Source organism: Amborella trichopoda, chromosome 11 (assembly GCF_054954075.1).
Source record: "Amborella trichopoda isolate Santa Cruz 75 chromosome 11, AtrichopodaSantaCruz75HAP2 v2.0, whole genome shotgun sequence".
NCBI lineage: Eukaryota > Viridiplantae > Streptophyta > Magnoliopsida > Amborellales > Amborellaceae > Amborella > Amborella trichopoda.
This window is the reverse complement of record NC_142346.1, coordinates 42,866,091-42,892,585: the sequence shown is the minus strand read 5'-3', so window position 1 is coordinate 42,892,585 and position 26,495 is coordinate 42,866,091. Positions and strand designations below refer to the sequence as shown.

The 26,495-nt window shown below is 34.3% G+C and overlaps 1 protein-coding gene across 1 annotated transcript; it reads left to right on the top strand.

Moving 5' to 3' along the window:
• The first annotated feature begins 2,856 nt into the window (after nt 1–2,856).
• On the top strand, nt 2,857–9,339 carry LOC110008489 (PRLI-interacting factor). Its single transcript, XM_020676139.2, has 2 exons — nt 2,857–3,634; nt 8,201–9,339. Exons 1-2 carry the CDS (start codon nt 2,939–2,941, stop codon nt 9,113–9,115), a joined length of 1,611 nt encoding a protein of 536 aa, XP_020531798.1. The 5' UTR covers nt 2,857–2,938; the 3' UTR covers nt 9,116–9,339.
• The last annotated feature ends 17,156 nt before the right edge of the window (nt 9,340–26,495 follow it).

The following is a 26,495-nucleotide window of genomic DNA, read 5'->3' as shown; positions in this document are numbered from 1 at the left end:
TCCGTTATAATTCGCCGTTTTTTAAAATACTGGAACAAACACAACGATAAATATGTTGCTATGGTACGTCCAAGTGAAAATGACGGTTTACCAGTGAACATTGTCTTTCTTCCACTAGTATGGTCGCTCGACCAAGTAAAAGCGACGGATCACCCGTAACATTGTCTTTCTCGCCCTCATCTCTTTTATTCGATCTTTCAATGTCATTTTAGCTATAATCGGATTGACTATTAAATCAACGAGGGGTTTGGTCTAGCCAAAGCTAGTCAAACAACTAGTTGAACCAATTTGATTGAATTTTATATTTATAAAAAAAATATTAATAGTAGTTTTAAAATATGTTATATATTAAAAAAAGTTATCCAACATTGTTTTTTACCTATTAAAACAGGCCCATTAGTCTGGCAAAAACTGGGCAAATTGATCGGGTTTTGTATCCAAACCTAAACTTTACCTTAGACCATACCAACAAAGCCACCAATAAGTGTTTTGCCTCATCAGATCACCGAACTCAGACCACGGAGCCAGTCCAATCTTGATAATTATGATTCTAACCAATATCTACGTCATTGTGCTCTTCATTTTGGACAAAGAAACGAAGCACCGTCATTGGGTGTAGTTTCAAAGCTATAAAAAACAAAAAACATGTATAACATGACACTTTTGTAAAAAACTTTAAATACATATCTTACAAAAGTGTAAATATTGAAAGTTATATATTTTAAAATTTGTAGATTATATACTTGCTTTTTATTTATATTGGAGGAGCAATTTTAAAATTTTAATTAGTATATAAATTTTAAAGGAATTTACATGCATATTCTCATGAGTTTGTGTTATTTAAAAATCTCTCTCTCCCCCCCCCCCCCCCCCCCCCCCCCCCCCGCCCCGCCCCGCCCCGCCCCGCCCCGCCTCCTCTCCCACCTACAAAAAATAATAATCTATTATTTCTTTCATACCGTGTTTTTGAAAAAAATATCAAATTACCCCTCATTCGGACTTTCAAAGTTTGAAGTTTAACTTTGGGATCACTACATCTATAAGTTGGAGAAACTTTGGGGTCTAGGAACAACTTAGGACCTTGAAGGATGGTCTTTCACGTTCCTAAGTTGCTCGTGGACCCTAGAAGCCACCTTCTAGCAACTGAGGTTGCTCATGTGGATCCAATAGCAACTTAAGACTTTGAAGTTTGAAGTTCTTTAACTTCGAATCTTCAAAGTCCTATGTTTCTCCTAGATCTAGAGTTTTTATAACTTAGAGATGCATAGATGTCAAAGTCGTGTTTTTCTAATTGAAGGTCCAGAGAAGGGCCAATTTAGTCATTCAAAAAAGTTCATTAAAAAATGTTGTGAATGTAGTTATGGAAATTTTGGGGAGAAAATTTTAAATAACAGAAACTCACATGGATTTTTGCATAAATTTCTCTTAATTTAGTGAGGAAGTGGCAAACTTCACTCATTTTAGGGCGTGAAGCCGAGGATTTCAATTATTTCAGGAGAAGAGAAGAGAATATAGCATTCATTATAGCTTATGAAAATTTTAATTGTTGTGGGAAAAAGAGATTGGAAGAGGCAGAATTTTTTTGGGTAAGGAAAACTATCAATAATTTTTTTGGGTAAGGGAAACTATCAATAAAACGGTCAAACACCTCGAAAAATCAAGGGCTATTTAGAAGAAAAAATATGTTTCACATGGGAAATATTGGAATTTAAATTATAAATTTGCATATCCAGTGGTCGTTTAAGAGGGCAACTTTCCCATGTCCAATTAAAAGGGCAAAAAAAAAAAAAAAGCCAAAAAACAAACAGGGCACTCCTCCATTGGCAACACAAAATTTAAACTATGAGTCAAAACTTAAAACTCTCCAAATCATGGAGCATTTTAAATCGTGTAGTCGAGGAGGTGAAACTTCTGAATATCTAAACATTGGGAAGTTATAGCTTTAATCCCTTCATAGAAGAGAAAAGCTTGGAAGTGTCGACTTCCCTTTATTGGACTATGGCATCATTTTATGTATTGTTGGTTTTATTTTTTAATTTTTTAAAAATTAGATTGACAAAAATTTAAAGGATTTCATGCGCCTAGCTAGGGCACATTTGAAAAATATTCAAAAATAATTCGATCGACCAAAATACACTTAAAGAGTATTTTAGTTATTTTTTTTTAAGTACTTATTTTATATTTTTATAAAAAATAATATTACGCTTTTGTAAGAGCATACTTTATACTTACTCCCTCGGGGAGAAGACTAACTTGGGAAGACATTATTTGATCTAAAATTTTGTAAACCACCTAAACCACTAGATTATTAAATTAAAAAGGAAAAAAAATTGAAGGTTGAGTATTTCAACACTTACATTTCATCCTCTAAAAAATATATGATTTCCATTCAATCTTGAGCCATTTTCTTTTCAAGCCCAAGGAAGAAAAAATTTGAAAAATTTTAAATTAAATAGAGCATACAGATCACACTCTCAAAATTTGGACTCCTAAAAATATTCCTAGATTGGGTTTATGCCAATGAGAGTAAATGGAGCATGGATCTTTTGGCAAAATATATAAAAAAAAGATTGAAGACTGTGTGGTCCTTTTCATGAGAATTCCAACCCTAAATTTCTAAATAGAATCTTCTCCTTTTATGATTCCAGGCTGAAAACACCTAGGCCATGTCATCAAAAGCAAAGCCAAAAAACCAAAAGCTGGCTACTCCAAAACCAATGCTCCTTTCTCCTTATTATATGTCTCTTGCCCTTTTTATATTCTCTCACTTTCATTTTATTAATTAACCATCAAAACTGGATAAAATTCACACACCCTCTTGCAAACAAAGGAAAAACACAACAAATGCTAAAATACATAGAAAACCCTAACAAACCAGAACCTCTGTCTCCTGTAAAATTGTTACAATTCTCAATGCCATAGCTCTGGAGCTTCTCTAATGGCGGATTCCTCCCCTCCGCTGCGAAAAGTTCGGCTAACTCGGAGGAAAAACCCTAAAATTCGAAGGCCATGGTGTTGCTCATTTGCTGTTCCAGATAGCCCTGATCACCGAAAATTAGGGTTGGGGTTTGTCGACCATCCCTCGAAAAGTTCGCCCGAACTTAAAAACTCGAATCGCAACACTAAACCAGAGGTCTCGAAGCCCCCTTCTCCGAGCAAATTGGGGTTGAGGAGTATCTTGTCCCCTGGTAGGGTTTCTCCGATTGAATTAGGTTCAGGGCTTCATGATCCGGAGCTGCTGCGTCCTCCTGTGCAATTGCAGGAATATCCGGAGAGGGAGGTCGTCCGGCGCCCGGAAAAGGAGATTCCGGTTGCCGGTGTTGCAGAGAGGCCGATTTTTCGGCGAGATGGAGGGAGATGTGATGTGAGGCTGAGATTGAGGGGGAGGAGTGGGGGTTTTTTGGCTATGGAGGTGGATTCTAGGATTTTAAGTTCTTGTAGTCCATGGTTCGCAGATAAGATTTTAGAATCAAAGAGGAGGGGAGTTAGAGATGGTGATGGTGTGGTTACAGTAGAGGTTGAAGATGTGTCCGAGTTGGAGTCCTTTCAGAGAACTGTGGAGCTCATGTACTCTGAGGATGTATCAAGGACTCTCATGGATGCCGGGGTTTCTCGTGCTATTCGAATGCTCGAGGTATGGGTTGAAGCTGTGATGTTTTCCATGACCCAGTACTTGGACTCTGTCTCTCTAGGTTAAGCAATGGAAATGGGTTCTCTCTCCCTCCCTCTCTGTTTCTCTCCCTCCCTCCTTATCAGGTTTTAAATAGTTTAAAGTTAAACACTTATTAATCTTGTGTATATCATTATTTGCTCATTTCCTGGGTTAAGTAGGCAACTTTTTTTTTGCATTATCTTATATGGTTTTGTTTAGTTGTAAATAGTGCAAATGCAGTAGCTGGTTGCACTCAGAACAAAGTAAATTGTTTTCTTTTATTTTTCAATTATTGGTTAATAAAGAATGATCTTAACGGGGTATATTCATTTTGTGGACTGTCATCAGAATGATTCGTAGTTGATCGAAAGTGAAATGGGTTTGAGTAGTTGAGTGAATGCATTTCGAGAAGTCTGGATTTCAACTTCAAATAATTTGATTTCACTCTTGGATTGGGGTGTATCTGAGCTCTGGATTCGATTCTTGATTTCAGGCCAAATGTCTTGAGCCAGAAATGTAAACGTACCGAAGAACACTAACAATTTGGTTCAATAGTGATACCCTTTTGTTTCCTTTGTAGTCTGAGCACCCAGCTTGTGGGCTGCCGTCTTTTCTCGGTTCTAATTATGTAAGTACTTTTCTTTCGAATACAAGTTAACCTATCTTCAACAAAAAATTGTGGGTTCCTTTTCCAGACCTTTAGATACCAAATGATGGAATTGTTAAACAGAATTGGATCTGGTATTGTGTTTTTCGCGTAAACAACTTTAATAAAAACTTTTGTCCATAATTTGCTATTACCATTCGCTGTTGTTTTGGGTTTAGTGATTATCTTTTTGGATGCTGTTAACTGTGGGTTTAGTGATTATCATACTTCAATATTCATTCTTCCTGTTATATTTCAAAAAAAATATTCATCCTTCCTGTTGGTCTTCTTTCATGGAAGGCCAACAAATAAGATCCAATCATGACTAGGCTCGCTCATTTTATCAGTTTGAAATTCAGTAAGATAGTTCCTGAAGTTGTCCAAAAAGATTTTGCACGGGCTTATTTTGGACCATTGGCTGCTATTGGATGATACCAACTTAGATGGTGGTACCTTGGGCATTTTAGGTTCCAACCTATGTGGTTAAAGCACATGAAGAGTACTGGGACACAGTTTCAAAGTGGTGATTGGGTTATGTGGTCCAACATGAGATCCCACTGAATCTTGACCCGCATAAGGAGCAAATTTTTTTTGCTAAGTTTGACCCAGCTGTGAGAACTGAGAAGTTGAAGACTCAGTATGGAAAAAGCTTTGGAAAGAGTGAAGTGAAAGAGGGGATGAGGTAATTAGATAGATCCTATGGCAAACGGGGAAGGTGCATATAATGACCTTAGAGATAGATTTGAAGTGCTGGATGAGAAAGAGGGGATACGATGGTAGCAAAAATCTGGGCCGTATGGCTTACAGATAGGGATGTTGTAGTACCTACTTCCTTCATCCATTGGTTAAGTTCTCATTGGAGAGAGATCATCATGAAATGGTAAAAACAAAGAAACAACAGCATCAAAGTTTGTGACAGAACCTTTGTTATAGAGTTTTTCTGTGTTTGAAAGTAACCTTTTGCTACATATATATCTTGGAATGGGTTCTAACTGCTCCATGAACTCCTCTAACTCATCAATTAGAACCCTTGAAAGCTAACACTCACTCTTGTCGTCTTACAAAATAGATTTGCTGCCATCCTTTGATATTCTTGCCTGCTTAATTCCTTCCCCTTACAGGCAGATGCACATGCTCATTTTCAGTGATTAAAATCTCATTTTCAACTTGAGAAAACTCAGAGATTTTACTCGATTTGGCTAGTTGCCGAGTTTTATCTATGAAAAAATGGATGCGCCCACGTTTTGGTACATACAGACATGCACGTTGGTGCGTGCGCGTGTGATTTTGTTATAGAAGTGGCATTTAGTCAAGTCATAGGTGTGTGGTTGACTTGGTCACAAACTAGTTTTTAACCTTCCCATAGACATTTATTGATTTATTTTTAACTTATTATAGAATTTGAAAAACTCACCCAAATTTTTGTGAGTCAACTGTACAACTAGGCAAGTCAACTTGATTATGGCAGTGACTGAGTCAACCTAGTTTGCAGGTTTTTGATCACTCATCATGTTATGTTGGCTTGAAGCTATTCTAAGGTTATCATTACGCAATGACTTTGTGATTATTATGACGGAAAAAGGGAAACATAGAATAATTAAAACATACTAGGTTTTTAAAAAATGGATATTACGATCTTTTAAAAAATAATGGGTACAACAGCCAATGTGAATGTCGTAAGAATTGTATTTTTTATTAATTGAGTAAGAATTAATATTTAAAACTAAATGATTTAAATAGCCATCTTCTGAAAAAAGTAGAAATAATAGGCGTAATAATGGGTAGGACCCCCTTTTTCCTGTTGAATTTTCAAATGTTTTGAAATGTGATATGATGGGCATTACACCTTTGGGTAGTGACGGATTTTCTTATATCACATCCCATTATTTAGTTTTATACTCCCTGCCCATGACCATTACATAACATAATGAACATGGGCTATTACCATTTATCATGACCATTATAGTGGTGATTTATGTTTTTTTTTGTTTTTGTTTTTGATTTTTTTGTTTGTTTGTGAAGCGTGGTGCCCTGTGCTTTTGTTTCGTTGTGCATTTTGTTTTCTCTGAGCTGCATTTTTCTGATTTGTTTGCATGAGACAACCAATCACTATCAAAATGTCTAACCTGCAAAAAGTTGTCCAGATAAATAAACATTGTCACAAATAAAACTTGATTGCAATCCAAGGCTCTTTCATTACATGTCGATCTGAACTGGGCCCCTTTAATGCACGGACTTTGCATCATATTGTAGCCCTAGCCTTCCATTTTAGCTGCGTTGTGAGTGGGGGCCTGTAGCAGATGCCAAATAGTTGGGAAAGGGCTCTGATGGTGATGATGATGTGAGTGGGGCTTGTACCTTTGATTGATGGCCCCAGGTCACTGTTAGAGTTTCCTCAGAATGATTTCAGGTGCCTGTTAGCATGCAGACAAGTCTCGTTCAATTGGATGTGGGATGATTTATGTGGTACACTCACACCTATGCGTGTTCATAAGCCAGTATCATCATTCATAATTACTGCAGAAAATTCTATTTAATTGCTGTACGGATGCATCCATGGCACATCACATGGCCTTTTTCATCTGATGATGTTTTGGTTGTTTACCTCATGAACCACACGCCACCATGACGACAGATTAAGCCGTCATGTTTTGGTTGTTTACCTCGTGCATGTGTTTTTGGCAATTTGGCAATTTGGCAATAAGTAGTTATCTGTCAGTTCAACCCTGTCTGGTTTAACCAGGCCTCTTGCTGGTTAGGTTACGATGAGGGTGCAAAGACCAGTTCACCCTCCCTTCAACCTGATGGTTAGGTTACTAAAGGGTCACCCAGTTGTACAGGAGCTGAATGGCCTAGGAGCCTCTTCTAAGTTTAGAAATTACCCACAAATTTATTTGCACACACTAGCTAGTCTGCTGTCCAATTTATCCGATGTGAGAGTGCTCTATGATCATGCATTGTACTGTGGTAGTGTAACATATAAACCTGCACATCCTCTGTGTGATAAGGACATGCTTACCCACCATGCTCTCCACTGTCTTGCCTTTGATATGGTCTTTCTGTGCAAATAATATGTTACATATATTAACTGATTAACTAATTTCCAGAAGTTGCTACTTGCTAGAGTTAGTTAATACCGATGAGCTAAGCCCAAGCTGACTTGAGTTTGTGAAGTAATATCCCTTTCCATGTTCACTAATTATTTTTGTCCATTTGTTCAAAATGCCCCCATCCAATTCTGCTGGATAAAAAAGTGATCCAAGTCTTGTTGGGTGAGACATCATCAGTGATATCTCTTTGCAATTTTGAGATTTATCGGAGTTGTGAAGTAGAATCACACTGTGCATTTTTGCGGGTTAAATATGGGTGACTTAGTGGGAGCATTTTGGAAATCTCTCATGTCGTCACGAAAATTGCAGGGACATAATATGATATTCTGTTAATGGATCATCAATTTAAAAGAAAGGTATTATTTTGATGGATATATTTATATGGGGTATTGATGGATCCGTTAAATGGAGATTTGTATCTCCTTCTGTATTAGATCTTCTTTCAGGCTACTGGCCATATATGCCATTAGGGGTCCATTTCAGTATTGGGTTCCACAAACAATATAAGAAACTCTGCTGCATGAGTTGAAATATTGCCTCTCATTTTTAAGTTTGAAGTTTGATCTAAAAGGTCCGGTCATCCTCTGTATCACAGTCCTCTAAAAGTATGGGATATGGTCCCCCAAGCCCACATCCACCATCCATTCCCACCGGGAGATGGTTGGAGATACGATGGTCATGGGTGTGGTAGAATTAATATCTGCCACTCTTAGTTCTTTTTTCTTCTACAAATACATTATCATTGTGACATTCTCGATTCAAAAAGGACTTATTTTGATATTGGTGGTGCAGGTATCTTCGATGATTATGTTTGATGAGGGTGTGAAGTCATGCCTCCTCTATATCGAAGCTGTCCCTTGGAGTGAAGAGGAAGAGGAAAAGCTCCAAAGTCTCTTAGCTCGCTGTACTATTGACAAGTCGTTATCTCAAGATGTGCTAACCAGGTTGAATCCGCAACCACAAATTGTACCCAACAAACTTGCACTCAATCTTCTTCACAAAGTCACCAAGGCAACCGATGAAAAAGCAAGGAACTCACTCAAGTCCGTACTCCAAGGCCTTTTATCCAGGAGCCCATCCCATCGAAGCAACCCACCTTTTGATCTCCACAAGGATGATCTCTATAGCTTATGCCAGTCTTGCTTAGACTTGCTGGTGGGTATTTTTAAACAGGCCACCAGCTCCGATCCCGACCTCTCATCTCAGCCGTTGATTGGACGGATCTCACATCAGGTAGACAACCTAAATTGGGTGTTAGATATTCTTATAGATAGGCAATTTGCTGAAGATTTTGTGATGATATGGGCAAACCAGTCTGAGCTATTGAGACTTTACGAGAAGGCTTCAGCCATGGTTCGATATGAAGTTAACAGGGTTTCAGCCATGTTGTTTATCTCGATGGGTAGAGGGAAACTTCAATGTCATGGTGAAGTGAGATATGAAGTGCTAAAAGCATGGCTTGGGCCCATGCTCATGGACTTTGGGTGGTTACAAAGGTGTAATAAGGGGCTTGATATGAGACTTTTGGAGGAAGCGATTGGCCAGACTGTGCTCACGCTTCCGATGAAGCAGCAACGACAATTGCTGCTGAGATGGATAGAGTTCTTTGCAAAAGGGGGGAGGGAATGCCCAGATTTGAGCAGGGCTTTTCAGGTCTGGTGGCGCCGCTCCTTCTCGAAAGGATTGGACTTGCGAGCCACAGCTTGAGCCCTTGCCCTTTGTTGTTGGGCTGGCTGGCTCTCTCTTTCACTCGTGCACGTGCGCACGCATGCACGCACTCTCTCTCTCTCTCTCATACTCTCGTGATGTTATATATGTGGTTTCACAAAGCCCCAGATGGGGTGGACCGTTGAGCTGCTTTTGCTCTCTCTCGCCCCAGTATGACATTTAGTAAGGGTGTATAATGAATAATGCAATTCTTGTTCTTTGTAGTGGCTTTGTATTTGTACCTACAGATAAGCTAGTTAAGCTTTGTCTCTCTAATGTATGCTCAGGTGGATATGTTAGTACGTTGTGCAATATTTCTCTTTTTTATAATTTAATACTTATCACTAAAAAAGGGAGGCATCTTACAGAGAGAAAGTGCCGTTATTTAATGGCAAGAAAGTAACCACCTACTTCTTAGGATTACAGAGCCAATTTTTTTTAGAGATTTCATGAGGTTTTTCAGAGATTTCATGAGGAAGCAGAACGTTGGAGAAATGCCTCCTCTATCCCTTCTTAAAAAGGGCTTCATGGCTATGGAGAGGTAGACAAAAATTTACAGAGTTCTCACAATTCTGGTAAAAGCCTAATTTTTGTGATCGATAAAGATAATGCCCTTAATTTTAAGAGTGGGTTCATCTCTTTTTTCTAGTTTTTTCAACATTGGTATCAGAGCAAGTTGTAGAAGCGTAGTGGGCTCATAATCTACAGGTCCCAAATTTTTTTTTGGTATATATATATATATATATATATATATATATATATATATATATATATATAGACTTATCAATGCTTGCATTTTTTCAAAATTTGATTTAAATTCAAGTTATTGGCAAATACAAATAAATGAACAAGACCGCTATAAAACGGCATTTAATGTTCCTTTTGGACAATATGAATGGAACGTTATGCCATTTGGATTAAAAAATGCCCCATCTGGATTCCAGAAAATTATGAATGATGTATTTAATCTTTATTTAAAATTTATGATAGTCTACATCAATGATGTTTTTATTTTTTCTACTGACATACATCAACATTTTAAACATTTAAATATATTCCTTAATACAGTAAAAACTGCGGGACTTGTCGTCTCCGCTAAAAAATTAGTTCTTTGCCAAACAAAAGTCCGATTCTTAGGACATAACATCTTCCAAGGCACAATCATTCCTATTGATAGAGCTATTGAATTTTCTAGTAAATTTCCTAATGTAATCTTAACAAAAGTAGAATTACAACGTTTCTTAGGATGTTCAAATTATATAGCAGATTTTATTCAAGACTTTGCTACTATTGTCAAACCATTATTTGATCGATTAAAAAAGAATCCGCCTAAATGGACGGATCAACATACTAATGCTATTCGACTTTGAAAAGCAAATCAAAAGAATTACCCTGTTTAGTTTTATCCGATCCTACTGCATTTAAAATTATTGAATGCGATGCTTCAGAACTGGGATTAGGTGGAATTCTTAAACAATGAAGTAATAACAATAAAGAACAATTAGTGAGATATAAATCTAAAGCTTGGAACTCTGCACAGCAAAATTATTCGACTATTAAAAAAGAAATTTTAGCTCTAGTGCATTGTGTAAATAAGTTTCAAAGTGATATTCTCAATACTTCTTTTCTTATTCGAACAGACTGTAAATCTGCTAAAGATATTCTGCAAAAAGATGTTCAAAATCTTATTTCTAAACAAATTTTTGCTCGTTGGCAAGCTATTTTATCAGCCTTTGATTTTTACCATTGAACATCTTCACAGCTCTGCTAACGGGTCTGTATCGACTGGGCGACAATGAGTCTTAACACTACCGTATAAATAGCTAATTTTAGTAAAAACTTATCAGCTAAACACTATTCACAACTAAAAATAGTCTAACAGTAAATATTAAGAAGTTTTAGTGGCTCTGATACCAAAATGCATGCCAAGATCTAAATTGGATTTTATCTAATTTTATCTTTAAATCATTGAAAACACTGTAGTATAGTCTAATAGAGAACGTAATAGCGCAGTATAATATAGAAAGCAACACAAAATGATAATAAGGGAAATAACAGAGATATCTACTAGAATCCAAGTAGTATGAATACTATCTCGAATTTTTACGCTAAAGATTAATTTGAACTGCATATAAACAAATTTTATAAAACAAAAAATGACTGGCAAAAAGGAACTAGGCGACTTTTGGAAACAATTCGGATATAGTTTAGATCTTTCCCAGAATAAACCTCATAAACATCGAAAGATAGAAAAAAGACAGAAATCATACAAAAAACTATATCATAAAAGGAAACCTAAATATAAAGACGAAAAATATGAGAAAAAACCCAAAGACAGAAAAAGATATAAAAGAAAAATACCTCGGTGTTATAAATGTGGAAAATTAGGACATTATAAAACTAACTGTAATGTTAAGAAAAAGATAGAATCCTTAATGTTAGATGAAAATGTAAGAAATCAGTTATATGAAATCATTCAACTTTATGATAAAGATAATGATATCGATACAACCTCTTCCTCATCCTCAGAAAATTCTGATGACGAATCAGATATAGGAATAATACTAGATGAAGATTTATTAAATGAAACATCCTTTTTATCTGACCAAGATAATAAATGTTCTTGCCATACCCTTATCAAAGAAGACAATTTAATTCTAGAAATTATAGACAAAATACCTAATATTGAAGATAAAAGAACCATAATCAGTCAATATATTCAAATAGCAAAAGCTAGAAATAAACCAACTCCATTAATTAAACCACCCGAAGAATATAGTCTCTTATAAATTCTGAAAAGAATTGGCCAAAAGAATAATAGTAAAAAAGAACCCACTATTGCTGAGTTAAAACACGAAATTAATGAAGTAAAATTTGAATTGATTAAGTTAAAAAACAGAATTAAATTATTGGAATTAACCGAATTCACAGATAATAATTCTGAAGATGAAGATGACGTAGAATTTGCGAATTTATTACATAACATGGAAGATAAACCTGAATCCTCTAATCTTAACCAAGAACTTCAATTAATTTTAATCAATAAAATTCTAAACAAAAAATGGTACACATTAATTAAAATCATAATTCAAAACGAATTTACCTTCCAAACATTAGCCTTAATAGACTCAGGTGCTGATTTAAATTGTATAAACGAAGGACTAGTTCCTACAAAATACTTTCAGAAAACAACACAAGTATTAAATATAGTCGATGGAAGTAAATTAAAAATCAATTATAAATTATTAAATGCTGCTATATGTAATAATGGAATTTGCTTAGAACTACCATTTATTATGGTCAGAGGACTAAATCAAGCTGTGATTTTAGGAACTCCATTTTTCAGTATGCTATATCCGATAAATATAGACCATACTGGAATAGAATCAACAATAGAAGGAATAAAAATCAAATTTGAATTTATCAATAAACCAAAAATAAAAGAAATAAATAATGTAAAACAAAACATACAAAACAAAGAAACATTTTTATCTCAATTACAAGCCGAAATAAAATATAAAACAATTGAAAAACAACTGTTACTACTTGAAATTCAAAAAACAATAAGTCAAATTAAAAGGCAAATCGAAACAGAAATTTGTAGCGAAATACCCACTGCTTTTTGGAATCGATATAAACATATAGTATCACTACCCTATGAAGAAACCTTTTCTGAATAAAAAATACCAACTAAAGCTCGACCAATTCAAATGAGCACAAAAATGGTATAAATATGTAAAAATGAAATAGATTCTCTCATAGCTAAAGGATTAATACGGCCTAGCTCATCCCCATGGAGCTATGCCACTTTTTACATAGAAAATAATGCAGAAAAAGAACGAGGTGTTCCTAGAATAGTCATCAACTATAAACCCCTAAACAAATATATATATATATATATATATATATATATTTATTTATTTATTTATTTCTTGTTCTGAGTTTAATTTACAATAACTTTGATAGTGTGGTTTGTCATTCACGTATATCTTACTGTAAATTTTTTTTTCTAATCTTAAATTTAATAGTCTGAATTTATTTATTTTTTATAAATTTCTCCCTCTTAATTTATTAGTCATCATTTGCGATTCAGTGTTTGTTTTAATTGGTATTGTTGGTTCTGGAATATTTTCTCTTTGTAATTTCTTTTGTCATATTTCTCTCTCTAGATTGCGTTTGGCTTACGTGATCATGGCGTACTCGGATGAGTCCTCTGTTTAATATAGAGAAAAGTTAAAGAGATAGAGACGCTAGAAGAATCGTCAAATGAATAGGAAGAGAGAGAAAATAAGTTTAAAGTTGTTATAGAAGAGTTATCGTAACTTAACATATGTCTCAATATTAGGCTCTATCTCTACGTCTCAATATTAGGCTCTCTCTCCAGAGCAGGAACAAGTTGTGTAGTTATTTTTTCTCAGATCAAGTTGCTGATACAGTACATACTTGAGCCCACGGTCAAGTAACTGAAAATAAAGCAAATAATTCTTCTCTTTATTTTCTAATAAAATTAATAAGAATAATAATAATAATTTGTAAAGATTGTAAAAAAAAAAAAAAAAAAAAAATTCTACTCTATGCAGGTAGCTGGCATCTTCTTTCTTCCATCTTTTTGTTGTTGAAAATTAATGCATATTATTATTATTGAATCTTATTATGCACGTGTCAATTCTATTGGAGTAAAGGCTTATGTACCAATTGCATATATTTATTTATTTTTATTTTTATTTGTGACCTATAATTTAAGGATTTTTTACATATTTTAGTTGCATAATAATTGTCACTGCATTGCATAATTATCCTATGCTTTGGTCTCTTTAAGTTAGAAAATTTCATGATCTTGATTTTATGAATTTTTTTTTTTTTGTGATTATGCAATGCCATATTTTTTATTGAAAAATATCAAATATCATTGTAAACTCTCCATCTTGTGCTAAGACATAATCACATATTTATAAAAATTATTCTTATGCAATATTTGACATAAAAGTAGTTATTGCCTTACTTTATTAATTTTTTGTTGCATCACAGCAGTGTGAACATAAACTGTTCGAGAAATTTTTTTCTTTGAAGTTGCAGCTCACTGAGAGTTGGCAAACTTATTGATTTAGCTAGCAGACAACATTTTCTTAAACACAATTAAATTTGTTTTTGAACTTTTAGATATTATATAAAAATTTAAAATGGCATCTAGGCTAGTCATGTCAGAATTATCCAAATTTGAAAAACTCAATGGGACCAATTTTTCTATGTGGAAAAGAAAAATTGGATATATTCTTTTTCAAGATAGGGTAGATTATGTCCTAGAAACAGAACCACCATTTTTAGAGCCTAATGTCAATGGTCAAACCAGAAAGAGACTTGAAAAATGGTTAAAAGATGACAAAGTAGCTAAGACTATTATGTTGAGTTTTATAGAAGATGATTTAATTAGAGTCCTTGAGGATTACACCACAACTCAAAGTATGATATGCGCCCTATCTGAAAAGTATGGGACCACTTCTGAGACCCATGTACAATTGTTGTTAAAAAAATACAATTCTTGCAGAATGAAAGAAACAGACTCAGTGACCGAGGATGTCACTAAAATGACAGTGCTCGCAAAGGACCTTGCTGCAGTTGGGAATCCAGTCCCCGATCGCATGCAAGTGTCCATTGTCCTTAACAGTCTCCCTCCTCAAGAAACCTTTCAATTATCAGAAAAGACTAGGTATAAGAGAATGAGGAGAAATTTTAAAAATAAAAAAATAAGGTTAAGAAGACCTGTTTTTGTTCTACGGAAATTGGGTATATTAAGTTTAATTGTCCTAAGCTGAAAAATAAAAATAGGAACCAAAATAACAACCTTGTTCGAAATAATCAAAATAAGAAAAAGGACTTGATCTGCGTAGTCCTAAAATCAATAGTTGCCGATCATAATCTAAAAAATTAGTGAGTCGACTCAACCTCCACTCGACATGTCTCGAGGACCAATGATGGAATTCACATAATAGAAAGAGATTGCGTCGGTAACCAGCAGATTTATTGGGGGAATGACACCTACTGCAATGTACTATGTATTGGTACTTTCAAGCTGGGTTTACCAGGATGAATAAATCTCTTATTAACTGATACATTATATGCGCCCAATATGATGCGCAATTTGATTTCTGTCCCAAGGCTAAAAGACAAGGGTTATGAAATTAGGTTCAGGTCTGGTCGGGTTACCATTGGGAAGCATTCTAGAGCTTTGGTATACGGTACTAAAGTTGACAATTTGTACCGACTAAATATTAATAAAAGTTCATCATTTTCTGGTTCTTTTGATGCTTTAATGTGTATAGATGATCCATATTTATGGCACTTAAGATTAAGACATATAAATAAAGACAAAATGAATCAAATGGTTAAAAGAGGCTTGCTTCCCAATTTAGGAGAAATTGTGTTCAAAACATGTCGGCCATGTATTTTTGATAAATTAACTAAGAAGCATTTCCCTAAAGGGAAAAGGTCTAGTGAACTACTTAGTATTGTTTATTCTGATATATGTAGCCCATTAAATGTGAAAACACATAGAGGTATAGAATATTTTATAACATTTATAGACGATTACTCATGTTATAGATATGTATACCTAATTTGTAAGAAATCATATGCATCAGCAACATTTAAAGAATATAAAGCTGAGGTAGAAAATCAGTTAGGTAGACATATTAAAATTCTTCGAACAGATATGGGAGGTGAATATTGCTCCGCCTTATTTTCTGAATTTTGTAAGGAGCATGGTATAATTCACCAAACAACTATGTCATATACACCACAATAAAATGGTATAGCTGAAAGGAGAAATATAACTCTAATGGACATGGTTAGGTTCATGATGAGCCATTCAAATTTATCACCTCATTTTTAGGGTAAGGCTCTCAACACTGTAATATATATCATTAATCGTGTTCCAACTAAATCTATAGACTTGACCCCATATGAATTATGGACAGGTTGGAAACCTAACCTTACTATATTGAAAGTTTGGGGTTCTTGGGCACATGTGCTTATACCACCACAAAATAGAGATAAATTACAAAGTAAAACTATAAAATACTCTTTTATAGGCTATTCAAAAAATTATAAAGGGTATAGATTCTATAACTATCATACTAGATCATTAGTAGAGAGTCGTGATGCTCATTTCTTAGAAAATATAGTTGATGAAAATATTTTAAATAAGCATATTTACTTACATGAATTGATAAAGATAAGGGTCTGAAAGACCCTGTTTCTCAGACTCCCTCTACATTTGGTGAGAATGATTCAATTGAATCAAGTATACCAGATAGGCCTAAAAGAACTAGCACCTATGACTTTAGAAGAATTTTATGTATTTATGAATGAAGATAATTACTTTTCAATGAGTGATGATACAATAGATGAACCTCGTAGCTATAGTGATGCTATTAGCTCATATGACTCAGCTGAGTGGACTCAAGCCATGGATTATGAACTTGATTTTATTAAAATAAATCAAGTCTGAGAGTTGGTTGACCTCCCTAAAGATAGAAAAGTCATCGATTGCAAATGAGTCCTAAAGAAAAAGCTTAATGCAAATGGATTCACTGATAAATATAAAACTAGGTTGGTAGCTAAAGAATTTATCCAAAGGGAGGGCATAGATTATGTAAAAACTTATTCTCTAGTAGCAAAATTTTCATCCATTAGGATCATCTTTGCATTAGTTGCATACTATGATCTAGAATTATTTCAGATGGATGTCAAAACAACTTCATTAAATGGAGAATTAAAAAAAGATATATACATGAAACAACCAAAATGATATGTAATTAAAAGGCCAAGAAGACAAAGTATATAAACTTAAGAAATCTCTATATGGTCTAAAACAATCTTCTAGGTACTGGTTTTACTTTTCATAATGCAATCACTGAAATTGGTTATATAGCCAATAGGTAGACCATTGTGTATATGTTTGAAACAGTGGGAGCAATTTTGTTATATTGTCACTATATGTGGATGATATTTTGATGCCGATAATGATATTGACATGATTAACCATACCAATTTATAGCTAAGTTCCCATTTTGAGATGAAAGATATGAGATAAGCCTCATATGTATTAAGCATTACGATAACAAGAGATAGAAGTTCAAGACTTCTATGTTTATCTTAAGAAAATTATTTAAAAATTATTTTAAAGAGATTTAAGATAGAAAATTGCAAGCCCATAGATACACCTGTTTGTAAAAGCTTAAAATTATCAAAGAAAATGTGTCCATTAAATGATAGTGACAAAGCTGACATGGAAAGAATTCCATATGCTCAAGCTGTAGGATGCATAAATTATGTCATGTTGTGTACAATACCTGATTTGAGTATTACATATGGTCTTATAAGTAGATTTTAGAGTAATCATGGGTTGACTCATTGGCAAGCTGTAAAAAGGATACTCAGATATATTCAGAAAAATAAAAATTACAAGTTGTGTTTCCAAGCTGACAACTTAAAGGTTACTGGGTACTCTGATGCAGATTTTGCAGGAGACTCAGATGATAGAAAATCAACATCAGGAATTGTATTCCTCTTTAGTGGTGGATGTGTTTCTTGGTCTAATAAGAAACAAGGTTGTGTAGCTCGGTATACAATGGAAGCCGAGTATATTGGTTGTAGCATTGCTACAACTTATGCCGTCTGGATTAAACGCTTCATAAATGATTTGAAGCTGGATATAGCCGACAGACCTGTTAAAAGCTTTTGTGATAATCTGGCTGTTATTTCATCAATTAGAAATGAAGCTTATAGTTCTAAGGGTAAGCACATTGAAATTGATTATCATTATATTTATGATATTATTGGAAAGAATGAAATAACTGTAAATTATTTGCTATCTTCAGATATGATTGCTAACCCTTTAACAAAAGGATTGAGTACATAAATATTATCAAAGCATGTAGTTTTGATAGGACTTAAAAATATTTAAATCAGGAACTCCCAAATGGGATATTTTTTGATGTCTTAGCCATGAGAGAAAAAACCGCATTAGCGTGAAAAACCATGACATGACTTTGGATATTTTTTGTTATGAGATGTATAACCGCACTTGCGTGAAAGCCTCATGACAAAAATATGCACATAAATATTAAATTCATTAAGTGGTAAAAACTTTATGATATTTCAATATATTTGGCCCTCATGGCCAAGTAGGAGATGTTGGTACGTATGTGTGGCCATGGGGCTTTTAAACGTGCAATATTTATCTTTCTTATAATTTAATGCTTATCACTAAAAAATGGAGGCTTCTTAGAGAGAGAGTGTCGTTATTTAATGGCTAGAAAGGAACCACCCACTTCCCAGGATTACAGAGCCACGTTTTCTCAGAGATTTCAGGAGGAAGCCGAACGTTGAAGAATGGCCTCCTCCATCCATCTTTAATAATGGTTTCATGGCCATAGAGAGGTACACATAAATTTATAGAGTTCTCACAGTTCTGTTAAAAGCTTGATCTTTGCGATCGATAGTCTAAAGACACTGCCTTAATCCTAAGAGTGGGTCCATCTCTTTCTTCAAGTTTTTTCAACAGTATAATGATTTGTGCAATTCACTTTTTGCCATTGAAGTGAGTTTTATACCCTCTCATAATCTCTTCGACAATTATAGGGTTGTACTATCAAGCAGCCACTGACATAGAAATTGACACCCGATTAGAGAGAGTCATTTCGAAAGACTTCAGGAGTGCTTTTCTTGTCATCATCATCCTCAGAGTGTTTTTCCAACTAATTGGGTTCGGCTATATGAATCTTGACCCATCTTTTTACTTTATTAAGTGTCATACCCTTAATGAGGTTGTAAGTCATCATATATTTTCTTACTGCTTCTAACTAGGTCCTTTTGGGTTTACCACTTCAACTAACTCGTATCTTCTAATAGGTGTTGTATTTGCATAGCACATAACCAGTTCACTTAAGTTTACTTTATCTCGTTTTATTGCCAAGTAGTACTACACCTAAATTCTTCCGAATGTATTCATTTTGAATTTTATCCCTTCTTGTCTTGAGAATAAAATTAAAGAAATTAATGTGTACATTTTGTTTTGGAATAAAAAATAATTCGCATTTTGTCACTTTATGCCCTGGTTTGTTTTTTGTTATTCTCTTTTTTCCCAACATAACTATGATTTGATACTTCAAGTATTGTGGAGATTTTATTTAATTGCTAGAGATAGTTGTGACTTTATAGCTAAGGCCCAGTTTGGATGTCAAAGGAAAAATATTCAGATTGAAAAAGAATGCAATTTTTTTCCCCTCAATTGAGAAGCATTATCGTTTTATTTTATTACGTTGGTAGACTGTTTGGACATCTATTGAAATATGATAAGAAAATTTTATTTGCCAAATATGTCTGTTTGGATGCGTTGCAATAAATTCTAAATTCGTATTTTTTTTTTTTCTAATTACATAAAAATGTTTGACCAACATTGATTTTTAACTTTGTTCTTTCATGCGTTTGATAAACTTATAATTTGGAAAAATTCGAATTTTTCCATGGGCATAGAGAGGAGAATGAACAATTATATATTTTTAAAAATGAGAGTTTCACACCATCTCCATAACCCATGAACGATAACCCAAGCAATTAATATTAAAATCTAAAGTAGAAAAGAGAGTAGTAGAAAACATGATTACAACCAATTATATCTATGTGCCATATTATGCTCAATGGTGAGTACAATAGTCATCCCAAAGTGCTTTAGCAATATGATCTTGCAGTTGATCGCCATCATTTTTATTAGCTTGAGGGTTTACATCATTATGTTGAATATCTGTTCCTTCAACTGATCCACGTGTAAAATCCCTGTCATACTCCTCATAGAGCCAATCATCACCACCTGTTATAGTTCGGATATGATTATGTAAAGTCCAAGCAGCAGCGACAATCTTAACTTGTGTTTCATAAGGATATGTTGTTGCCACTTTCAAAATAGGGAATCTTTTCTTCAACACACCAAATGCACATTCAATAACGTTCCGAAGAGATGAATGCCGAAGATTGAAGAGCTCCTTTACATTTTGTGGGGTTAAATTTCCCTGACCATAAGCCTTCAAATGATACCTCACACCCCTAAATGGAGCTATGAAGTTTTGTGTGTTCGCATAACCCGCATCAACGAGATAATATTTATTTGAATGCATATAAATGACAAAAGTTATATATATATATTCTAAAAATAACAAAAAATTTGTAGGAAGTAGATAAGGACTATGACATTTATTAGCAAGCTTGAAATGACGTTTAAATATTCCACCAAATATAAAATTTTTAAGGAAGGAAAATAACGGTGACCTTTGGTAACCTTGAAACTAGATTTTAGTGCAGCTTTTAACACAGAAGAATCCGATGATGATTCGTCCCACTCAACAAGTACATATACAAAGCGAAGGTCAAAAGAACAAGCTACCATTACATTTTGTGATAAAAAGCCTTTCCTGTTCCAATATGGAGCTTGCTCTTCAATACCAATACTCACATGAATATGGGTACTATCTATTGCCCCAATGCAATTCTTCAAAAAGTAAAGAAATAAAACTTCAATTAAAACTAATCATCAATTTCCCAAAATTATCAAAAGATACATAAATTTAAAATAAGTACCTTGAAAAAAGGATAATATATGCTTTTTTTGCGAATTTCTGGATGTGTGCTACTTGAAGGTAGATGAACATAACCGAATGATAAGTTATGTATTGCATTGAAAACTCTCTCAAAATGACAACTAGTTTCACTTGAGTGTTGGAACGGTCTTGGACTGTACGATTGCTTGAGCTCTTCCCCAGGATATATAAGAACATTGACAACTGCTCTTCAACCTTTACACCTCGAGTATCATTTAGAAGATGTCTACTTCGAAAAATCTCACAAAAGTTTTGAAATACGTTTAACTCCATACGACAAACTTGAAGGCATCGTTCCCTATGACCCAAAAGTATTTTTTCCATGTATGCATAGCCAGATAAAGATGAATTCCGAAGAGGAATCTTGTTTACATAAATATCATTATAACTGCAAAGAGCAAGTGCAAGAATTAACCGTTGCTTACGTCGTTGCTTCTCATGCCGTTTGGCTAATTCCATCTCAATCATGTTTCTTTGTTGATATGCTTGCCTTCACTGTATGAAATAAATGAAAGATGTCCTAACGAAATTGAAAAAAAATTATGTGAACAAATGCATTATTTAAGAAATATATCTAACTCAAACAAACATCTACTACAAAATTACGTCAATGTGCATTAGAATCTGACCAAGAAGATAGTATTAGAGGTGCATATGAGTTTGCACATTAAGCCATTTTCTCTAAGATCACAAATCAATGGGAAAAAGGATACGTAAAATCAGCAAATATTTCACACATGCCTTAAAAATCAACAAACATTTCACAGATATTGCTCAAAAAATTTAGGTCCAAAAGTTATACGAAGATTAGGAAGCTCTTCAAGTCACTAATTAAGAGCGCCCCACAAAAAAAAAAAAACTAAAAACACAAAATGGGTGTCTACTCTACTCTGTGACATTTAGAACGCAGCCAATCCAAATGAAGTTCTCCTTCGAGAGTCATAAATGTAATGGCCACCTTTTCATTAACAAGTAAATCTATTGCTTGCACACGCTCACTTTGATTTAAGCCTATCAAGCACTTTTGATATGAAAACTCCTAATTTTCTGTGGGCTTTTGCAATATTTGTGAGGTTGACATGTCTGCCCTGACTAAATTTTCAACAGCTGCTGCTAACCTACTTGCAGGACTAAACCTCACTTTCTTACTACGATGTGGAATTAATTTCACAACAGCTGACGTTTGTTCTTTTCAGGGGTGTCTATAGGCATATCATCTGAAGAGCTCAAATCATTCTCATTTGCAATATAATGTGGGTTTGATTGTGAACTTTGCTCAATTTCATGTTCACTTATGTCATCTTCTAATGGCTCTTGACGAACAGTCGATATCCCTGTGGCATGTTTACCTAGAGGCATAAAATGTCATATTCTAATGAGAATTGTAGTGCATTAGAATTGTAGTGCAATATAATAAAGTTAAATAAATACTATTAATAGAATGGAAAAACTTACCTTCTACTAGTACGGTAAGTTGATCATAAAGGGGAAAGCTCGCATTTCTAAATGGTTTTTCTTCAAGATGGGCCTGTTTGCTTAAATATGTGAGTTTTCCAAACATCTTGCATAGCTAAATTCATACAACAACCAAAGAAAATAAAGAATTGAATAATCAACACTAAAAACCTACTTGAAGAAATCGATCCCACACCCCATTCGGAGCAGTTACAACATAGGCATTGTCATCCCAACCAAAACCACTTTGGTTAATAAGGTCATTCGCAATAAAATATTGCTTCTTAAGTGTAGCCCAGTGAGTTTTCAATTGTTGTACGGTATTTTCAACATCAAAATTATTATTAAATGCATCCAAGACAGACCTCCAATCCTCTTTTGTCCATCCAATATCAGACCGCTTCCTAGCAAAATGTAATTTTTTCAATTGTTCAACCATGAATTCATCGTAAGTTGCACTCCAATTTGTCTTGGTTGGATCTTGAGAGTAGGGGTATATTCTGACATCTCTAGGCTGAATGGTACCCTCTAACACTTGTCAAATTATCACACAATCTTGATTTTATGTAAAATGGATGCTATAGAAGTTCACATATATCATAGCTCAAACATAAACAATTTTAAAATGGAACAAATACCAAAGCAAATAGTCAATAGAACGAACTCAAAGCTGTCCCACGTTTATGGAGAAATCTGTACATAAACATTAATGAAAAATAACTTGCTTATAACTCATGCAGGGAATTCATAAATGTTTAGCTCAATAACCTATGTCAAGAACACTTCATCAATGACATCTCATACAATAGAAGACGACTAGCTCCATCAAACAAATATTAGGTCAACATAAAATCCTAGGATTGGAAAATCACAAGATTTAAGGGGTTTGAAAGTATTGTATGAGTTTGGGCATTTAGATTAAGATACATGAAGTACCATTTAAAAAGATATTAACATGAAGAGTAAGAAACCCAGAAAACGAAAAAAGAAAAAAAGAAAAAAGAAAATCAGCAGGGTTTAGGCATAATCAACATCAGACTTAAACCAGAATAAACAATATCAAAACAATACTAGCAAAAAAAATGATACATAAAAATCAATATAAAACTATAACACAAGTGAAAATCAAAGTACATTATATAAAGTTATATTGGCTACTTCATCAATATAAGTATAAAACAATAAAATACAAAAAATTAAATAAAATACTGACTTTTTGTGTGATAATCAGAGAAAGTTCTATGTGATTCTTGACGTGCATATGTGATTCTACATTTTAAGGTTGCAACCTTATATAAAGTTTTCCCTTGTAAGTAATTCAATAGGTTTTTTTAAGGTATTAGTTAGAAGAACCAAGGCTTATGCCCTTTTTTTCTTTCCTTTTCCCTTTACCCTCTCAAAAACATCGATACGACAGATCCTTTTCCCCTTACACACAATGTTTCGTATTTTCAGATGAACATAGTGTTTTCAAAATGAGACGTCTAGGTTAAACATAGTGTTTAACATTGCTACAACGTATTTTCAAAATGCGACGTCCAAGTTACACACAATGATAGAATAACATGGAACATAGTATTGGAACTGTCAACAATTAAACCAATCAAGTCCAAGCTCAATTCCGAAATGCTGTGTATCAGCATACATTTAACACAGACAATGATGAGTGCGAAGTAATATTTCATAAAAAATTGCCATCCATAACAAGGATTCGAACCATCTAATTTCATACTTTACAAGATACATAACAACTTCATAGGTGGAGGAGTCTATAGCAGCCAAATATGTAAGCGAGAGTTGCAAACTTGCAGTTTCTCGTTTCTACTGAAAGAGATATATTGGGAACGAAGAGAGGCACGGTTGATGGGAGAGATAGAGAGAGCTTCCATTTAAGATCAAGATTTGATGAGAGAGAAAGAGAAAAGACCCTAATTTGGGTTTTCATAGGGAATTATTTTGAAGGAAATATGTTATACTCAATTTATTCCCTTTTGGATTTAAAAACCCTAATTTGGATTTTCAAAGGGAATTATTTCTGTCTGAGTTAGCATCTATGAAACAAGATGAAGGATTGAAAAGTTCAATATTATTATGAGAGAGAGTAGAGAGTACCTTGGATGGACAAAAGAGAGACCTCCTTTACAAACCTTCCTTTGAGACGTCTTTTACATACTTCCTCTGCTAATGTTTTGAGGTTGTAAAACATCTGCCTCTGAAAATTTTTTGAGCCTGCTTGAGAGTGGGAGAGAGGCTTTTATAGGTGCGACTGAGAGCGAGAAGGTTTTGGGAAAGTACGATTGAGAGCGGGAATGTTGGGAAAAAGCACGATGAGGGAAGTGAAAAAAATTTGAGTCGGACGTGATAATTTATTTTGATGGGGAATAAAATCCAATGGGGTTATCCAAACGGTTCTTATTGCTATCTCAATCTTTTTTTCTTGTGATTTAAAAATATTCCAATTTTGGGTACATCCAAACTGGCCCTAAAGTAGATTGATTTATAGCATATAATACCATATGATATAGCTAGAGGTGGCAATTGAGTAGGGTCGACCCTAATCGGGTCTGGTGCCCTACATATAGGATATGGCGGGTTGGGTTCAGGTGGATCTGGATCCTATCCAGGTAGGGTTCGAGAATGGGGCCATCATGGGCCTTCTCGAGTGGGGTAGGGATGAGGCCAACCTAGGCTGGTCGGACCAGATATTATATATGTAATATATGCTTTGGACTAGTATCATGCAAGTAATATATAAATAACCCCAACAAATGTTTATATTATGAAAATATAAATAGACATCATTTTTATCTATATCAAGATTGAAAAACGTTTATATAGAGCCAACGCTCTAAACAATCAAATTTATGCACACCTCAAAAAGTTCACTAGAAGCGGTCGTTGAGATATCCAAATATCCTCAAATTGATCATCTCGACATTGAGATGCATGTACATGAGAAGAAAAATGGAATTCAAGTTTTTGAAATAATGTATCTTGTAATGCATTTTTTGACCGTCAATTTTCAAGATTTTCAAGTTTTCATAGATATGCTCGATCTATATTATTTTTGAAGCTTCAAATTTTATAATTAGAGATGAAAATATATTTTAAGGCTATCATAAAAATTTCTAACATTGAAACCACATTTCTTGACACTATTTGAAGGTGGGATCTACATTGATTGTTTAGAGCCTCAGCTCTATACAAACCGCACCCATCCAGATTTAATGGCTCGTATTTGGGTCCAACGACTTATACCTAGATTAGGTTTGATTCCAACTCAGCTTTGTACAAACCGCACCCATCCAGACTTAATGGGTCATATTTGGGTCCAACGACTTATACCTAGATCAAGTCTGGTTCGAACTAAAACCTAGTTGGGTCAGGTCCACTCAAACCAGACCCCACCCATTTACACCCAGTATAGCCATAGATAAAGAGATTTTACTGCTCACATGGACTCCACTACCCAAAAGAAATGATCAAGTTTATGGAGGGCAACCCTGGTCATTTAACAAGCAAAATTTGAGGTCCAAGGCCAACTTTACTTCGTGCGCCATTATCACAACGATATCTTGAAGGGAAACTATTTCTCAATGAATCTCATAGACGGCCACGATCTTCTTTTGGCACATGCCATTCCCTCCAGGCCGTCCATTCCACAGCAAAATGCAACGGCACGTGCAAAAACCAAAGAGTAAGAATTTCGAGGAAAATCGCTTTCACCAACTCGCACGTGCCATCCAAAAAACAATGCCTTATTAAAACCTTCCAAAAACAAAAATACTCATAAATAAATGGGGGTCGGCACCAGGTATTCTCTAGGCCCACCCAAATGTGGGTGGTAATAATAGAAAGCGCTCTCCTATAATTTTCACTTATATTTCTGGGTGGAATTACTAAAATATGCAATTCAAATATTTAAAAATTTAATTAATTATTTAAATATTACTTCAAAGAATAAAGAATTAAATAGAGAATGATAATACGCCAAAAGATATGTACTCCTGCAGGAGTATATTGTTCGTTTACTCCTTCAGATAAAACACCACCTAGACCCTAAATTTAGATGATGTAACCTTTTTAATTCGTAGATTAATTCCAATAAAAAATTTATAATTTTACCCTCTGCATTTGAAAAAAAGAAATTTCGAGAACGAACAGAGGCCATCTAATTTTCAGATGCTGATATGAGATCTTCAGTGTTACTAAACTCAAGTTTTGATTTTATTTACTTATTTCGAGGATAGTCATCTACTAATTCTTAAGTA